This window comes from Akebia trifoliata, chromosome 1 (assembly GCF_017979445.1).
Source record: "Akebia trifoliata isolate Shusen 1 chromosome 1, ASM1797944v1, whole genome shotgun sequence".
Taxonomy (NCBI): Eukaryota; Viridiplantae; Streptophyta; class Magnoliopsida; order Ranunculales; family Lardizabalaceae; genus Akebia; species Akebia trifoliata.
In genome coordinates this window covers 20078136-20093034 of record NC_141375.1, presented here as the reverse complement: position 1 = coordinate 20093034, position 14899 = coordinate 20078136, and the positions used below count along the sequence as shown (strand labels likewise).

The window sequence follows — 14899 nt, the reverse complement described above, 5'->3', positions numbered from 1 at the left end:
AGAAGAACTAGTTCCCTCTTTCTGTAATTTGTCCAAGGGTAAAAGTAGGAGACTGACATTACTTATCCTGTAGTGAGGAAGAAGATGATGGGTGGCTAGTTTGCCATTAAATCCCAACAATAATCTACTATACGACCATTGAGGCGATAATGGATACAGTTATGGGTTCCATGGCTTCACATGTATCTCTACCAACATGACCTCTGTGGTCCCCATAACTAAGGCTGATCTGTCGCCATCATTGCCACATTTCTAATCACATCCATATTTTCCTTTTCTTTCTGCATCCTCAGAATATACTGGTAATTGGCCGTCATTGATTAAGTTCTTCAGTCACACACATAATGGATGCAAAAAAATCTGCTCTAGGGTCTTGTCGTCCTACTGCAGAGAGAAAAACTCGTGTGACCTAAGAAGTTTGGGTGATATTATCTAACCATGAGTACATGTTCTTCACCCTCTCCTGTATCTCCTTAGCTATGTCCAAAAAACATCAAATTAGCACTTAATCTGTGGTTCCATACTAATTCAAAACTATGTCACTATCTGAGCATCCTCTTGCTCCTATCCCTCAATTGCATTCGGGTCATTAGAACTAGGCTTATCCTGGATCAAGTGGCCGTGTTTTTTTTTCCTTTGCTTTCAAAAATACCTCTATTCTTTTAGATAACTGAATGTAATTACTTCTATTACATTTGATGGGAGTCATCTATGCCCCTATAAGGTTTGGATACATACCTTTTATTCGATTTCTATTCCAGAAATCCACCATGCTCATGATGATCTACACTCTACCAGTACTAGAGAAAAAAAGTAGCAACAAAAAATTAGGTTAAAACCTCTTGTGGAGAAATTGCCCCCCTCGGAACTTGATAAATACTCACAAAAAGTTGAGAGAACCAGAAAGAAGTGTCCTTAGGAGAAATTACCCCACAAAAACTTGTGAGTCCTCTGGAAAAATCATGTTGCAAAAAAATTTGAGAGAAGTAGCGAAAAACACGCTTACCAAAATCACCTATGCCAGAATTCTACATAGAAGATTTGCAGGCTTCAAAAATACCCAAACACCACATCAAGCACTTTCCAGTACATTGAACTACCACAAAGTTTGCCCAAAACACCACCAAATCACTAAAACCCAGCCCCTCTTAGATTCAGCCACATGAGGGTATATGCACGATCACAACCACAAATGTATTTCCACGTGGAGGATTTAAACACCAAGGATTCCTTAAGTCTCAATTAGGATTTGATTTTATCATAAAATAAAAAAGAATACGTGGAAGAAAATAGAAAGAAGTCAGAATCTAAACCCTTGATTACACGATGTGCTCGGATACATATACAATGTAATCCTAGAGTTTGAGAAGATAAAAATGCCGATAACAGTTGAGCAGAATCAAAGTGATTCCAACCCTAGCCTCCTACCTCTATATATGAGGAGAAAACGCATTACAAAGCTAAATGATGTACATACACCTAAAACTAATAAGTCCTTATAATTAAACCTAACACTTGTTGAGGATAGGTCTTCTGTTCCGTACTTCCTTTTGTTATGCTGGGGCATCTGGAAAGAGAGTGTTAGTCACTTTTTTAACAGATTAAGAGCGGAGAAGATTGTCCTGAATGTTAAAACCGTTGCTCTATTTGGTCTTCAATCATAGAAGATTGTGAAGGGCTCTTTTGGGGATTTTGTTGAGTCTTTTCTCTTAGGTGTTGCCTGTTGAAGAACTGCTTGTTTATCAAGGTTGTATCTTTGTTGGGCTTTGTCGGTTGTTTAATATGCACATCCATCTACTTAATTTTCATACATAAATGGCGTACTTTCAACTCACCGGCTAGTTAGTTCACACATTGTTATGGGCTTTTATTGTACTATTGGAGGAGCCCCAGTCATTGTTTACTTCAAACATTGTTGTGTTCTTTTTTATTCTTTCAGGAGCTTGGGATGCCGTGGTTACGTGTTTCTTCCTGGATACAGCCCACAACATTGTGGAATATATTGAAATCATATCGAAAATACTGAGAGATGGAGGAGTAAGTTTTCTTTTCTCTGTTTTGGCACAAATCATGAATTGCATTGCCTTACATTTTTTCGTCTCTTTGTTAAGTGATGTGTTGGGAAATTTGTCGATTGAATCACTAAATTCTCACTTTTTTAACTTGTGCTTTCTTCCTCATGTGCAAATTTGTTCCATTGATAGGTATGGATAAACTTGGGCCCCCTACTCTATCACTTTGCCGATGCTTATGGGACAGAAGATGTAAATCTCTCTCTCTTTCTCTCCGACACACACACACACACACACACACATATCTCACTTGCTCTCTGGACCTTTTGTGGCTTTCAGGAGATGTCAATTGAACTCAGTTTGGAAGATGTGAAGAGGGTTGCTTTCCATTATGGATTTCAGTTGAAGGTAACTTACACTCCATTGACTATATTCTTCTTTAGCATCGTTGGTTGAATTTTTTTAATGCATGATAGTTTTGTTCTTTCAATTTTGGATAACAGCGGGAAAGGGCTATTGAGACAACTTACACTGCGAATCCCCGTGCCATGATGCAAGTAAGCCCCCCCTTTCCCCTCTCTCCTTTTTTTCTGTTTCCCAATCAACCCTGTGTTTTCCCAATTTTTTTTTTCTCTAACTATGACAACTCAAGACACTTTTGCCGTTGATTTTATAAAAAAACTGCAGAATCGATATTATGCTGCGTTTTGGACAATGACGAAGCTGGGAGTACAATAAATATTTTCCCATTAAAGGTAAATTTTTTCAAACTGTAATTATTTAATGGACAAGAGATGCTGTGTTCTATCCCTTCAAATGGCAAGAGTAGCTGTTGTAATGACTACAAACCATAGTCAAATTTAAAATGTGATCATTTTAATTTTAGCTGATTTACATCAACTTGAGGATTGGTCCAAACTCCAAAAGTATTATTTTTTTGATAAGTCAAAAGTGTTATCTTTATCAACTATTAACAGTTACAATTTTATCACTGTGATCATTTTCATTATATGTACAATTTTTTTATTTTAAGCTGGACTTTTGTATGTATATAATATATGGCCGGCTATGAATTGATCTAGATTGTTCATTGGTGATTCACCTCTTGAGATGGATCATAATCCCTAATATCATGTGGTTTGGCTGGCCAGCTTTACAAGGATGGCTGATAAGAAAAATCAAAAGGTTGGTTTGGAGTTTGTGGTATTTGTATAAGCATGAAGGGCACAATGTGTTTCCTTCACCACAAAATTTCTCCTAAATTTTGGCTTAAATGTTATTGAAACTATTGATGTTGCCTTGTTTGATTTTTTGTCACCCCTCCCCGCCCATATCTATCTAATAAAACACAATGGTGAGTCTCACTCTCTTTCTCAAGATTTATACCTTAAACAATGCATTTTGAGGTTATTCAATTCGAACTCAAGACCTACCCTTTCAGAGGCATGACATGTCATCGTATTTTGGTTTTTTTTTTTTTCTTTCTAAAATTAGAGTTTTATTTTTATTTTTTTATTTTAAGAAATGATAGTTTTGATTGGAAAATCGTTTTGGGAAACTAGGATTAGCTCAAATAGTACCATCAGGGACCTGGAAAGCATTGCTTTTCACTGGAAATAGAACCAAATGAAAAGGCGAGTTGATAAATAAAGGACATACAAAATGGGGTGCCTACATGAATTCATCAAAATAATAGTAGTAGGCCATTGTAATGACAAATACTAGGGCCATCAATGGATAGGATCAAACCTGTATTCCGAACTGTTAATTATGGGTACGGATCAGGAATTTGGGATTCCATAAGGACTTGATCCAATAACTTATCAGTCCGGTGCTTCAAATATATAAATGAGGTATATTTATATTTAACCAGGATGTCGTGTGTGTGCCAACACACATGTATTACAGATTAGTGTAAGATTAAAATTTTTAAAATTAATTTAAATTATTATTTTTGAAAATTTAAATAAATAATCTAATTTTATGAGGTAGTTTATAATTTAATGTATTAAAAAGGCATTTTTTTTTTTTTAAATTTAAAATATTAATTAGGACAATTATCATTTTGCATCAAACTCTTATCTCATTATAATATTGACGAATAAAAGATTGTCGTGAAAAAATCTATGATTATGAAACACATCCCTGTCAGAATGTTACTTCAGCATTATCCTGAATAAAAAAGTACATTTATAATTTCAATAAATTAATTAGACCCTTATTTAATTATAATATCTAAAGATTAAAATGATATTTTTATAATTTCGTCAAATTAACTGTTATTGGAGTTACGCATTTACAAGAAGAACGAAATCACGCTCTGTAGGATTTGAACCTACGACATCGGGTTTTGGAGACCCACGTTCTACCGAACTGAACTAAGAGCGCTTTCTTATCACAATAGATAGGACCGTAAAGAAAAGGATTTGTACCCCCCAATGCATTTTGCATGAGTATAGTATCATAAACTCAAAGAGTATGTATGTCCAAGTTTAATGGATCTCAATTGATCCTGCGTTACTGCTCCTGGGAGAAGTAATAGGTAGGGATGACAGGATTTGAACCCGTGACATTTTGTACCCAAAACAAACGCGCTACCAAACTGCGCTACATCCCTTTCAATTGGCCTACAGTGTCATTGTAGAGAATCCCCGTTTTGTTTTCCACATCGTTATTTCCTCCATTGATATACAATTCAAATTTATCTTGCCATTTCTTCTTTTTGGTCTCATATCTCATATAACATATAATGAAAGGATTATATACATAGGATTCCGCGTACACATACAAGGGATCTTTAACTACATATGTATCTGATCATATATGTATTACAATATTACAATAAAGAAGGAGGATTTTCAATGCGAGATATAAAAACATATCTCTCCGTGGCCCCTGTGCTGAGTACTCTATGGTTCGGGTCTTTAGCGGGTCTATTGATAGAGATCAATCGTTTATTCCCAGATGCGTTGACATTCCCCTTTTTTTCATGACATAGGAAGGGATAAAGAAGATTAGAGATACACTAAATAATCTGTGACTAATACTTCTCCCTTTCTTTAGTTTTGTTCTTTTTTCAGTTTTTTAGGATAAAGAAGGAAAGAGAAAGAAGAAAAGTAGATTCAACCTCAGCGAAACTCGGGTTCAGGCTCTAATTAATAGAGTGCGAACGGAAATACAAAACGGAAATACAAATGGGGGTCTAGGACAACAAAATCATACAAGATACTTAAATGAAATACTATACTGGAATTAGAAATAATTGATAGTTATAAATTGATAGTTAGAAATGCTTGTATTACTTATTATTACTTTATTGATTGCAATTGCAACGAAATCTTTCATAATTGGATTTCGAGTTAGCAACTTCTATTTTGTTTTTCCCTTTTTTCTTCTTCGTTTCGGATCGAAAATAGAAGAGTTAAGTGAATCCAAAGGAGGTTCATGGCCAAGGGTAAAGATGTCAGAATAAGAGTTATTTTGGAATGTAACAGTTGTGTCCGAAACGGTATTAATAAGGAATCACCGGGCATTTCCAGATATATTACTCAAAAGAATCGACACAATACACCTAGTCGATTGGAATTGAGAAAATTCTGTCCCTATTGTTACAAGCATACGATTCATAAGGAGATAAAGAAATAGATTAGACAGAACGCACATATAAATATAAACCAATCAAATCCTATTTCGGTCGGATCCCAAATTAATCAATTAGAATTAGGAAATAGGATTTTAGAGATAAGGAATAAATCATGGATAAATCCAAGCGACCCTTTCTTAAATCCAAGCGATCTTTTCGTAGGCGTTTGCCCCCATTAACGAAAATTTGCTACATACCATTTCAAACCGACAATCTTATTAACATTAAATCATACTATCAGGCATTTAATTTAATTTTAATTATATTCAAAATTAAATGCCTTTTTCCCTCCTAGCGTAATGTAAATCTATCAGACATGATCTATTATGCTAACAATCATGATGCAAAGACACCATATAGGCGAAAACATTGGCATGTGTTTTGGCAAAATAACCCCTTTTGAAAAGGTAAACCAAAAAAATTTACAGGAACACCAAAATAAGAGAAATTTGTCAAGAACAATGGGATGGAAGTTGGAGACTCCAACAAAGAATGAAAACAATCTAACTCTGACAACTGTGATGGATGATGCATTCAAATTAAACTCAAATCTTTTATACCCTCCCCACACCTTGTTGTGAAAAGCTGCTAATTAAGATAGGTGGGTCAGGAAGATAAATGAGTTAAAAAAGAGAGCATCATCTCTCTAAACAAATGCAATCCCCTCCCCTCCCCTCCCCAAGCTTACTACTGAACAAACAGTTAATTAATATATAGATATATCATATGTGACTACTTCCATTTGAATCCAGGCTCCTTGATCATTGGGTTGTTGCTTTTCACTCCAGCTGATATTAGATTTTATCTATTTTTCTCAATAGCTTTTGATGGAGGAAGTGTCCCGAATGCCTTGTCCCATAGTGAGGATGTGATACCAAATCCCATGTTATGAACTCTGAAGTGATGATTCAAGTGGTATCTCTGCCAAAATACAAGCAAACAAGTATTTTAGATTTTCTAAGATCTCAAAATTGTTAAATTTTTGTTAACTATCATGGATATTCATTCATTAACTTTCCAAGGCACGCCTCAATTCAAAACTGACCCAAACCATCCAACCCTCAATACACTTTTGGCAGTGAGAAAGAAAACTATGGTGAGCAGGAAAGTATAAATCAGGCAGTTGAGATCGTCCAATCAGGTCAAGTTTAGCATAGAAAATTTCACTCATGAACCCAATGAGTGATGGATGCCAAGTTAAAATGTGTGCACCAAGTAGTACACTATAGTATAAGAGGGGACCCTTTTTTGACAAATAATTTTTTTTTTTTTTTTCACTTTCCTCTCACCTTCAGATTTCGAGGCACTTCTTTAGATGGTTGTCCATGGTGCAGGTAGTAATGGGTGACGTCGTACATCACATAGCCCAATAAGCCACCTCCAAACAATGCAGGAGCAGTAGAGGGAGTTGACATGAGCTTAACAAGGTTATATAACTAGCAGACACATAACATGATGAATCAGAATCACAGCAAACAAGGTACGCAATGGCTTAAAAAAATGCAGTTATCTTTATTCTCTTCAGTTCGTATTTTGACTTCTCAAAAGATAAACCAGTATATGTGCCTCTTCTGGTAATGATCATAGTGAAAAGGGAATAATTTGACGAGAGAAAGTTCCTAAAAAAATTGCCAAAAGATCGATGAAGTTGGGAAAACATCGGATAAATTTAGAAACAAACCTATTTTTTGAAGTGTAAAAAGTATGTATTTCATATATTAAATAATAAAATAACACTTAAAATTGCTAAAAGTAAAAAATAATCTGTGTTTTTTTTCAAAAAATCGATGATTTAATCGACAACTATTGAAATCGTAATTTAATTGCAATTTTTTCAAAAAATCACAGATTTTTGTCACTGTGGTAATGACCATGTTTGACATACTAAAAGCATCTGAATTCTCCATAGGTATTTCATACTAGCATCATTAAGAGCTTAAGGACGGTCAGGATAAAAATTTATTTTAGTTCACCAACACAAAGCGTTCATCTGGATGATCAGAAGCATATTCAGTGCAAGCTTCATAATCAAATGGCATTATTATGTAATAATGCATATTTCAACTTACAGTATGGTAGGGATTGTTTTTACAAGTGTATGATAGACACATAGGATCTAAATGTAACTTAAGTACCTTTGTAGTGAATATTGCTGCACCATTCATTGATTCAATACATGTTTCCTAGATCAATATGGTATATATGGTCCATAGCCTCATCAAGACCATTCAATCAATGGGATGTGGCCTAAGGTCACATTGAAAGTGTAATCCTCTATCCAATCGTACTTGGTACTAGGATGTTTTTAAAATTGATATGGAGAAAAGTCTATGTGGAAGGTCTAATTTGTTGATTAGGATAATATGATTAATATATGTGGCCTACAACAAGACCACAAACTGAACAATATGGATTGATGAGTTTGAAGTTACACCCAACATTATAAAAACCTATCAATGCATAAAAGTTTGTTTGAGGATTTGTTAAAAGAGATGCAAACAGTCAAAGAGAGTTACTCATTTTTATTACAAAATTAAAAGAGAAGAAACAATGGGAACATACCGGAAAACACAGAATAGCTGTTGCAGCAGGAGGGAAAACAAGGCGTAATCCATCCATAGGGTGCTTATGATGGCAGCCATGAAGAAGGTAATGTAACGTATTTCCCCTGCAGCAAGTAGTTAGCATTCATTGGTAAATGAGGCTACTTCTATTGAAATGGTGATAAAAACTTAAACGGAGGACCAAGGTATTGGGTATTTCCCGAGCCAAGGAGTATGAGGAGTTCAAGGGGATGTTCATTTAAGACCTTGTTTTAGTTGGGACTCGTTGACGGTTTGATCGTCTGGGTTCTTTGTGGTTTGGCAGTTCTGGGTTGAGATGCAGCTCTTTATGTTTTGTCGTTCTTGTTTTGAAAGGGTTCTAGTTCCCTAGGTAGGTCTCTTCGACCTCCATAGAGTTCCTTTTCTACTTATTCCTTTGATAGAATCTTTTTAGCTTATATATATATTGCTTAATGTGGGTATCCCCACCCTTCAAGTGAGACTAATCCCACGGTCACATGCACTGCCTCATCAGAAAGTCATATGTGCAATTGGTTGAGTAAAGGATCAACCAGACCCTAGAGGGTGGCCCCAAGGAATTCATTGCTTCGTGGGGTTTCAAACACTTAACCTACCCTTCTTGAGGAGCTTAACAAGGCTCGGCTTGCCACTAGGCCAACCCCTTGAGGTTATATATATATATATATATATATATATATACAGTTGGGATTTGTTGACTCACGAAGAATGACTCATGGAAAAAACACATGATCCCAATAGTGTAAACATAAAATCGAACGGTTGAGATTTATCATTGAAATAATTATCCGTGAGATTTGTAATTTGTATACGTATAAATTCTGACAATTGGATTCCATGTTTACATGGTTAAGATCATGTGTTTTCTCATGAGTCATATATATAAAACAACGGTGAAACCCACTCTAATTGTAGTTATGGGGAATAAACGTCCAATCCAGCTACATTGGAGTGGGGTCCACACTATCCTTTCCTCTTTATTTCTTTAACTTTATTGTCTTTTCTCTTTATCTCTCCCCCCTCCTTAAAATAATATTTCTCTAATTTTACTATCTTTTCTCTATTATCCCTTTTTCAATAGTACGCCTTGAACTTTATTATCTTTCCTCTTTTACCCCTTTAACCCACATTATTGTCTTTCCTCTTCTCCTCATTCTAAATAATACCTCTCCAACTTTGTAATTTTTTGGCTTTATCCCCTTAACCCCAAAGAGGATGCCTGTGCCATAGGCACGGGCAAACTGTAGTATATATATAGGACAGAAGTAAACAAAAAGAAAAAGAAAAATAACCAGTAGCTGCTTGTGTTGATATGGAAAAGGAAGCGGTGCAAAGAGTACTCCATTAGTGTCCACACAAATATCCCTCCAACTACCAACACAGCTACCTCAGGCAGCGTAATGCCCATTTGGATGGATGAGAGGATGAACCAGCATACAACTGGCAGCCAAATGAGTGGAATCACCCACCACACCGTGCGGGTCAAGAACTGTTTTCAGTGAAAAATAAGTCAACCCGAGATCAATGATTGGACCATACAAATGGAAATACCTTCAGAAATATGACAGTGCTATTACAGGGAAATTGGGTAATACCTCCCAGAAGTCACTTCCGAAGTAACGTGGGCTTTCCTTGCAAACAATAGGCTGATGGATCCACTCCTGGTAATCTTCTCCTAGATGGCCAACCTATAAAAGAGTTGAAAGGTTAGAAATCAAATAAAAGAAAAGGAATTTCTGCAATTATAGTGGTTTTAATAAGACTGGCAGGTTGGGCTTTTGAAGTAAGGAGCAACATAGAAACTTGGAATTCAGATGAGAATAAAAAGCAAGCAGATATTATGAAGGGTATTTTAGAAACGCCCCCACTGTAAAATTGGTGATATTAGGCTTACCCCCCTTGACCGTAAGTCAACATTGCTTTTCCTTGACGATTTAATGGTGATTTTTTTTTTCTTTCAAAATGATCTTTAAATACTTAAATTACTAAATCAAAATTTGGAAAAGAGCAAAATTTCACTGTTAAATCATCAAGAAAAAAGCAACATTGGCCTACGTTCAAGGGGGGTAAACCTAATCTTGTGTTTTGCAAGGTGGTAAACTTAATATCACCAATTTTACACGAGAGTGTTTCTAAAATAACCCATTATAAAAGGAGAGATCAAGAATTTTGGAACTGTTGAACAAAAATGACATGCAAGTGCCTTTACTGCCAAAGAAGAGAGTTAACAAGGCTCTAAGGATTTTAATTTTAATTTTTAATTTTTAATTTTTGAAATCATGGGTGTATCCCCACCCTTCGGGTAGGAGTAATCCCTTGGTCACACATGCCATCCCCTTGGAAAGTCTTACATGCAACAGGTTGAGTCAAGGGTCAACAAGACCCTGGAGGGTGGCCCCAAGAAATTCATAGTTTCATGGGGTTACAAACACTTGACCTACTCTTTGCTGAGGAGCTTATCAAGGCTCGGCTTGCCACTAGGCCAACCCCTTGTGGTTAGGGCTCTAAGGAAGTTACTTAGCCTGAGCTTAAAAGTTTCTTTATATGACTCAAATGATACTGTGGTTAGTCATTCAGACTTCCTGTTTCCTGTTTCAATCCAAAATACCAGAGAAATGAGAACACCACAGTTTAAACACGTGAGGAATATGAAAAGTTCCGCACCACTATGGAAGCATGCACAGCATAATATCACATATGAGTCCTTCCATTTAACAATCAAACAGAAATTTGTAAAAGAAGGAAAAGAAAAGAGAAAAAAACCAATGGAAACTAACCTGGAAGACAAGAGGTTTATTCAAATCCACGATAAAGCCCTGGGCAACCATCTTATCAAGTCTTTATGTTACTGGAGGCATTTTTAATTGGAAAATAGGTTAGACAAGAAATAAACATTATATTAAAAAAATAACAATGGATTTAATATTAAAACTAAAAGACAAATAATTTACATGTTAGGCTAACTAATAGATATATAAAGAAAGGGAGTTGTAGACTAGGGTCAATACAAGTAGGGAATGTTGAGTAGAGTGGCTTTGGGAAAGTTTTAGGCTAATTTTATTTATTTATTTTTTGCACTGAGAGAGGTAGGAGAACCAATGTTTAATCCCCCCGCCGCAAATTTTAGTTGCGGTCATTACTAAAAAATTATGTTATAATTCTCCTCTCTTTGTTCATTACTTAACAACAGAGAATTGAAAAAAGAAAAAAAAATTGCCAAGGGTGGATTAGGTCGGTTGGACACAACGGCCAGTGGGTAGTATGAGTACTATCTGTAATCAATAGTTGGTCCAACGACCAACCACCTGCCTATCAAAGAGTAAATAAAATTGAACTATTAAACAGATGATTAGAGCCAGATTTGTCCCGGTTAGAAGGACTATGCTAATTGAATGTCCTAATAAAGTGAGAGAAGTCCCAAAAGAACATGGATTGAGATAGTGAAAATCGATATGAAAACACTGTCAATAACAAAATACGTGCCTCCGGGCAGAATTGAATGGAGGAACACAATTCGTTAAGCTGACCCCAAATCTTTGGGATATCACTTCAATGATGATGATTATTAGAGCCTTCTCTTAGATCATACTTCATTTTTCCTTTTAGTCATATAGGATTTGCTAATTCATGGGAAACTTGGTCATGTATCCAAACCTTGGTCGCTAATATGGATGTCATGCTAGACAATCCAACTATACAATGTGTTGCTCATACCTTGAAGAACATCCTCACAAAATTTCGATCCATTCTGATATACTTCTCCTTACTTACACTGAAGAATCTTTATTGTCTCATTAAATAGTTAATTCCTATTTTTCTTTTCCATACTGTTAATTATTTTAAAATGAACTTATTTCTTTGTGATAGTAATCACCATGTTGAGAATAAATGTGTTGTTGGGTCGTTCAAAATGTCATCCTTATCCATATGGGCGAGACACACATATAAGGGACAGGTTTTTAAAAAGTCAACAAAATAGGATAGAACCCAATACAAATCTAAGAACAGAACCAAAGAAGCAAATTTAAACTTGCTCAAGCAACAAGAAAGAAAGAAATTTCTAAGATTAAAAAATAAAAAAAAAAGAAGGAAATTGGTCGACTATCTTGGAGGCTTCAACACACCCAAACAGTTAACAAATCTTCAAAAACCTCTCATTAGGTGAAAATTTCCTAAAAACTCTCTTACTTAACCTACCTTACCCAAACAGTTAACAAATCTTCAAAAACCTTTACTATTTTCTCTTTTTTTTTTTTGGGCATAAAATGGCAATTATTTAAAGATTATAAATATTTCCCAAGAAAACTATAATCTCTGATTCTCTCCTAAATGACTGTAATACACACAAGATCCGAACCTAAAAACAAAAGTATTCAATAAGAAACACCAATAACGCCATGAAAATATCAAATTAATTGAAAAAAAAAACCCCTCAATTAGTAAGACGAGAAAAAGAAAATATCATTAATTCAAAGAAATCAACCAAAAATGAAGAAAAGAGACAAACCTAAGGAAAATAGCTACAGAGGTCCGATCTGAGAGTCACTCTAGGGATTTTGAAACCCTAGAAATCTCTCTCTGATCGAATTCGAGAGTATCTCTGTAGAACAGCGCAGCTTCGTTCGCGTCTTTTTCTTCTTCCACAAAAATGAATCAATGTGGACCCGATATCAATGAAAAGAGCTGTACGTCTGGTTGGATTTAATAGGTGCCAGCTACGACCATGTTTCTCAAATTTCAAAGAATTGGTCTTTGCTACCATTGTGTTGGTTAGGATCTAGTCCATCATTTTTTACCTTTTGCCACGTGTACAAAGCTTAGAATTCACAATCTATAAGGTCCACTCAATAACGCCTGGCAATGGACGTTCCAAAATTCGAATTCAAAATTTTAGATATTGGATTCAACTACATTTCGGATACGAATTGGGATGTTAGTACATTCGAATCCCAAAAAATCCAATTCGATTTAATATATTATATATTATATATTATTAATAGAGTAGTGATAATCTGACTACCCCACTTGGCATAGTCAATTGACTACCTAATGTGACAAGTCTAGAAATTGTAGATATGCTCTCCCCGGAATATACTTTTTTATGGGAAAGTGTAGTCGTGTATCTCGAAAAGTGCAGATCTATGATTCCTGAACTTGTCACGTCAGGGTAGTCGATTGATTCTGCCACATGGGGTAGTTAGAGTATCAAGATTCTTATTAATAATTCGTTATTAATTATTTATAAAAAAAATATTATTATTATTATTTTCTTTTATAATTTCTCTATTCAAAATTACAAACTTGGAAGAGGAAGAGGACCACAAAGCTTGGTTGTTAGCTAAGGTTTGTGAGGCCAACCAAGTCAACAAATTCGATGATTTAGATCATTTTCTCCAGCAATATTTCATGTTTTCTCTCTCTAACACACATACACACAACTTCCAGTCAAGCGAAGAAAGTGAAGAAATCCTTTCATCTCTATCAGCTTCAACCCAAGTCAAAAAAACCCTCTCATTTTCAACTTCACCTTGAACTTTTGCACGAAAATCTAAGAACCCCCTCGTCTTCAATCTCACCTTGATCCAAACCCTCTCATCTTGATCCTTTGCAAGAAAACCCATAAACCCTCTCATCTTCAACCTCACCTTGACCAACCATTGATTAACTTTAAGGTTGAAGCTGATTGATTTTAAATGTAGAAATTAAAGGTTGAAGATGTGTGATGTTGAAGAAAAAAAATTAGGCTTTTTATTTTTTTTATTTTTACAGATAGAATTGTGGAAGACAAAAATATAATAATCGAATCGAATTTTATCCGATATCTGATTTGTCAATTGAATTTGAATTCGGATGTGTGTTCCCAACATTTTTCGGATTTCAGATGTTGAAAAAATATGTTGAATTCGAATATACCTATATTCGATTCGATAAACATTCGTTTACAACCTTACACTCACTCATATTTACTTTAATTTTGAGCTAAAGTGGAGATACCCTTACACTTTAGTGAGTACTTAATTTAGTTTTATTCTTTCTAAAAAGGTTTTCTATTGCAACCCTACCCAATTAAGAACGAATGACTCCATTATCCCATCCCCAAATATTGGTCCCATAATTACATTACTTCCTCTATAGAAAATCCCATTCATCCTAAACTCCACAGTCATTACCCCAATCAAGTTGAATTCATGATTTTAGGTTCTTAACCCCAATACTACCTATTTTATTTGGAATACAATAACTTGCACGTAGGCCATTAGTTGCTTCACCTTAATAATTTAAGTTGTAGAAAAAAATCAACCAAATATAACAAAACATTGTCTGGAAATTATAAATGGGATGTTTCATGTCAATCAACTCCTATCATGTGTAGGTCCTATTGAAAATGCTTCGACACAGTTAAAAAAAATGTATGGTATTTTGGAGATTTTTGAGGAATTGGGGAGTTTCCACCTAGTTATAAGTCTAAGAATCGTAAAATTGACTCCAAATGGATTTGGGTCCATTGGTAAGAGATGAAGGGCAAGGGATCAAATTCTGGGTTGCGGAAGGTATTAGGCACAGAGTCCATCCGATTAAAGAACTAGTCTCTATTACGATCCAAGTTATCCTAACATCAAAGAGAGAAGAATATGGTCAAACTAGGGTTTTGTGTCCCTTTT

At 35.2% G+C, this 14899-nt stretch overlaps 2 protein-coding genes and 2 non-coding genes across 5 annotated transcripts in view; 1 reads left to right on the top strand and 3 right to left on the bottom strand.

Annotated features, from left to right (window-relative positions):
- LOC147410861 (uncharacterized) overlaps nt 1–5339 on the top strand; it is a 29300-nt gene extending 23961 nt beyond the window's left edge. For both annotated transcript variants that reach the window (XM_086441004.1, XM_086440998.1), the window contains exons 14-18: nt 1940–2037; nt 2205–2264; nt 2352–2420; nt 2516–2569; nt 2700–5339. In XM_086441004.1, coding sequence (XP_086297130.1) covers nt 1940–2037; nt 2205–2264; nt 2352–2420; nt 2516–2569; nt 2700–2750 — 332 coding nt within the window. In that variant the 3' untranslated portion in view covers nt 2751–5339. The remainder of the gene's footprint in view (nt 1–1939; nt 2038–2204; nt 2265–2351; nt 2421–2515; nt 2570–2699) is intronic.
- TRNAW-CCA (transfer RNA tryptophan (anticodon CCA)) lies at nt 4327–4400 on the bottom strand. Its single transcript has one exon. It is a non-coding gene; the product is annotated as a tRNA-Trp (tRNA).
- TRNAP-UGG (transfer RNA proline (anticodon UGG)) lies at nt 4556–4629 on the bottom strand. Its single transcript has one exon. It is a non-coding gene; the product is annotated as a tRNA-Pro (tRNA).
- Nucleotides 5340–6032: 693 nt separating the features above from the next.
- LOC147410860 (dihydroceramide fatty acyl 2-hydroxylase FAH1-like) lies at nt 6033–12925 on the bottom strand. Its single transcript, XM_086441017.1, has 7 exons — nt 12745–12925; nt 11015–11085; nt 9833–9925; nt 9530–9726; nt 8218–8323; nt 6945–7091; nt 6033–6576 (listed from the first exon to the last, which is right to left on the bottom strand). The coding sequence occupies exons 2-7, from the start codon at nt 11063–11065 to the stop codon at nt 6457–6459; spliced, it is 714 nt and encodes a 237-aa protein (XP_086297143.1). The 5' UTR covers nt 11066–11085; nt 12745–12925; the 3' UTR covers nt 6033–6456.
- Nucleotides 12926–14899: the final 1974 nt, after the last annotated feature.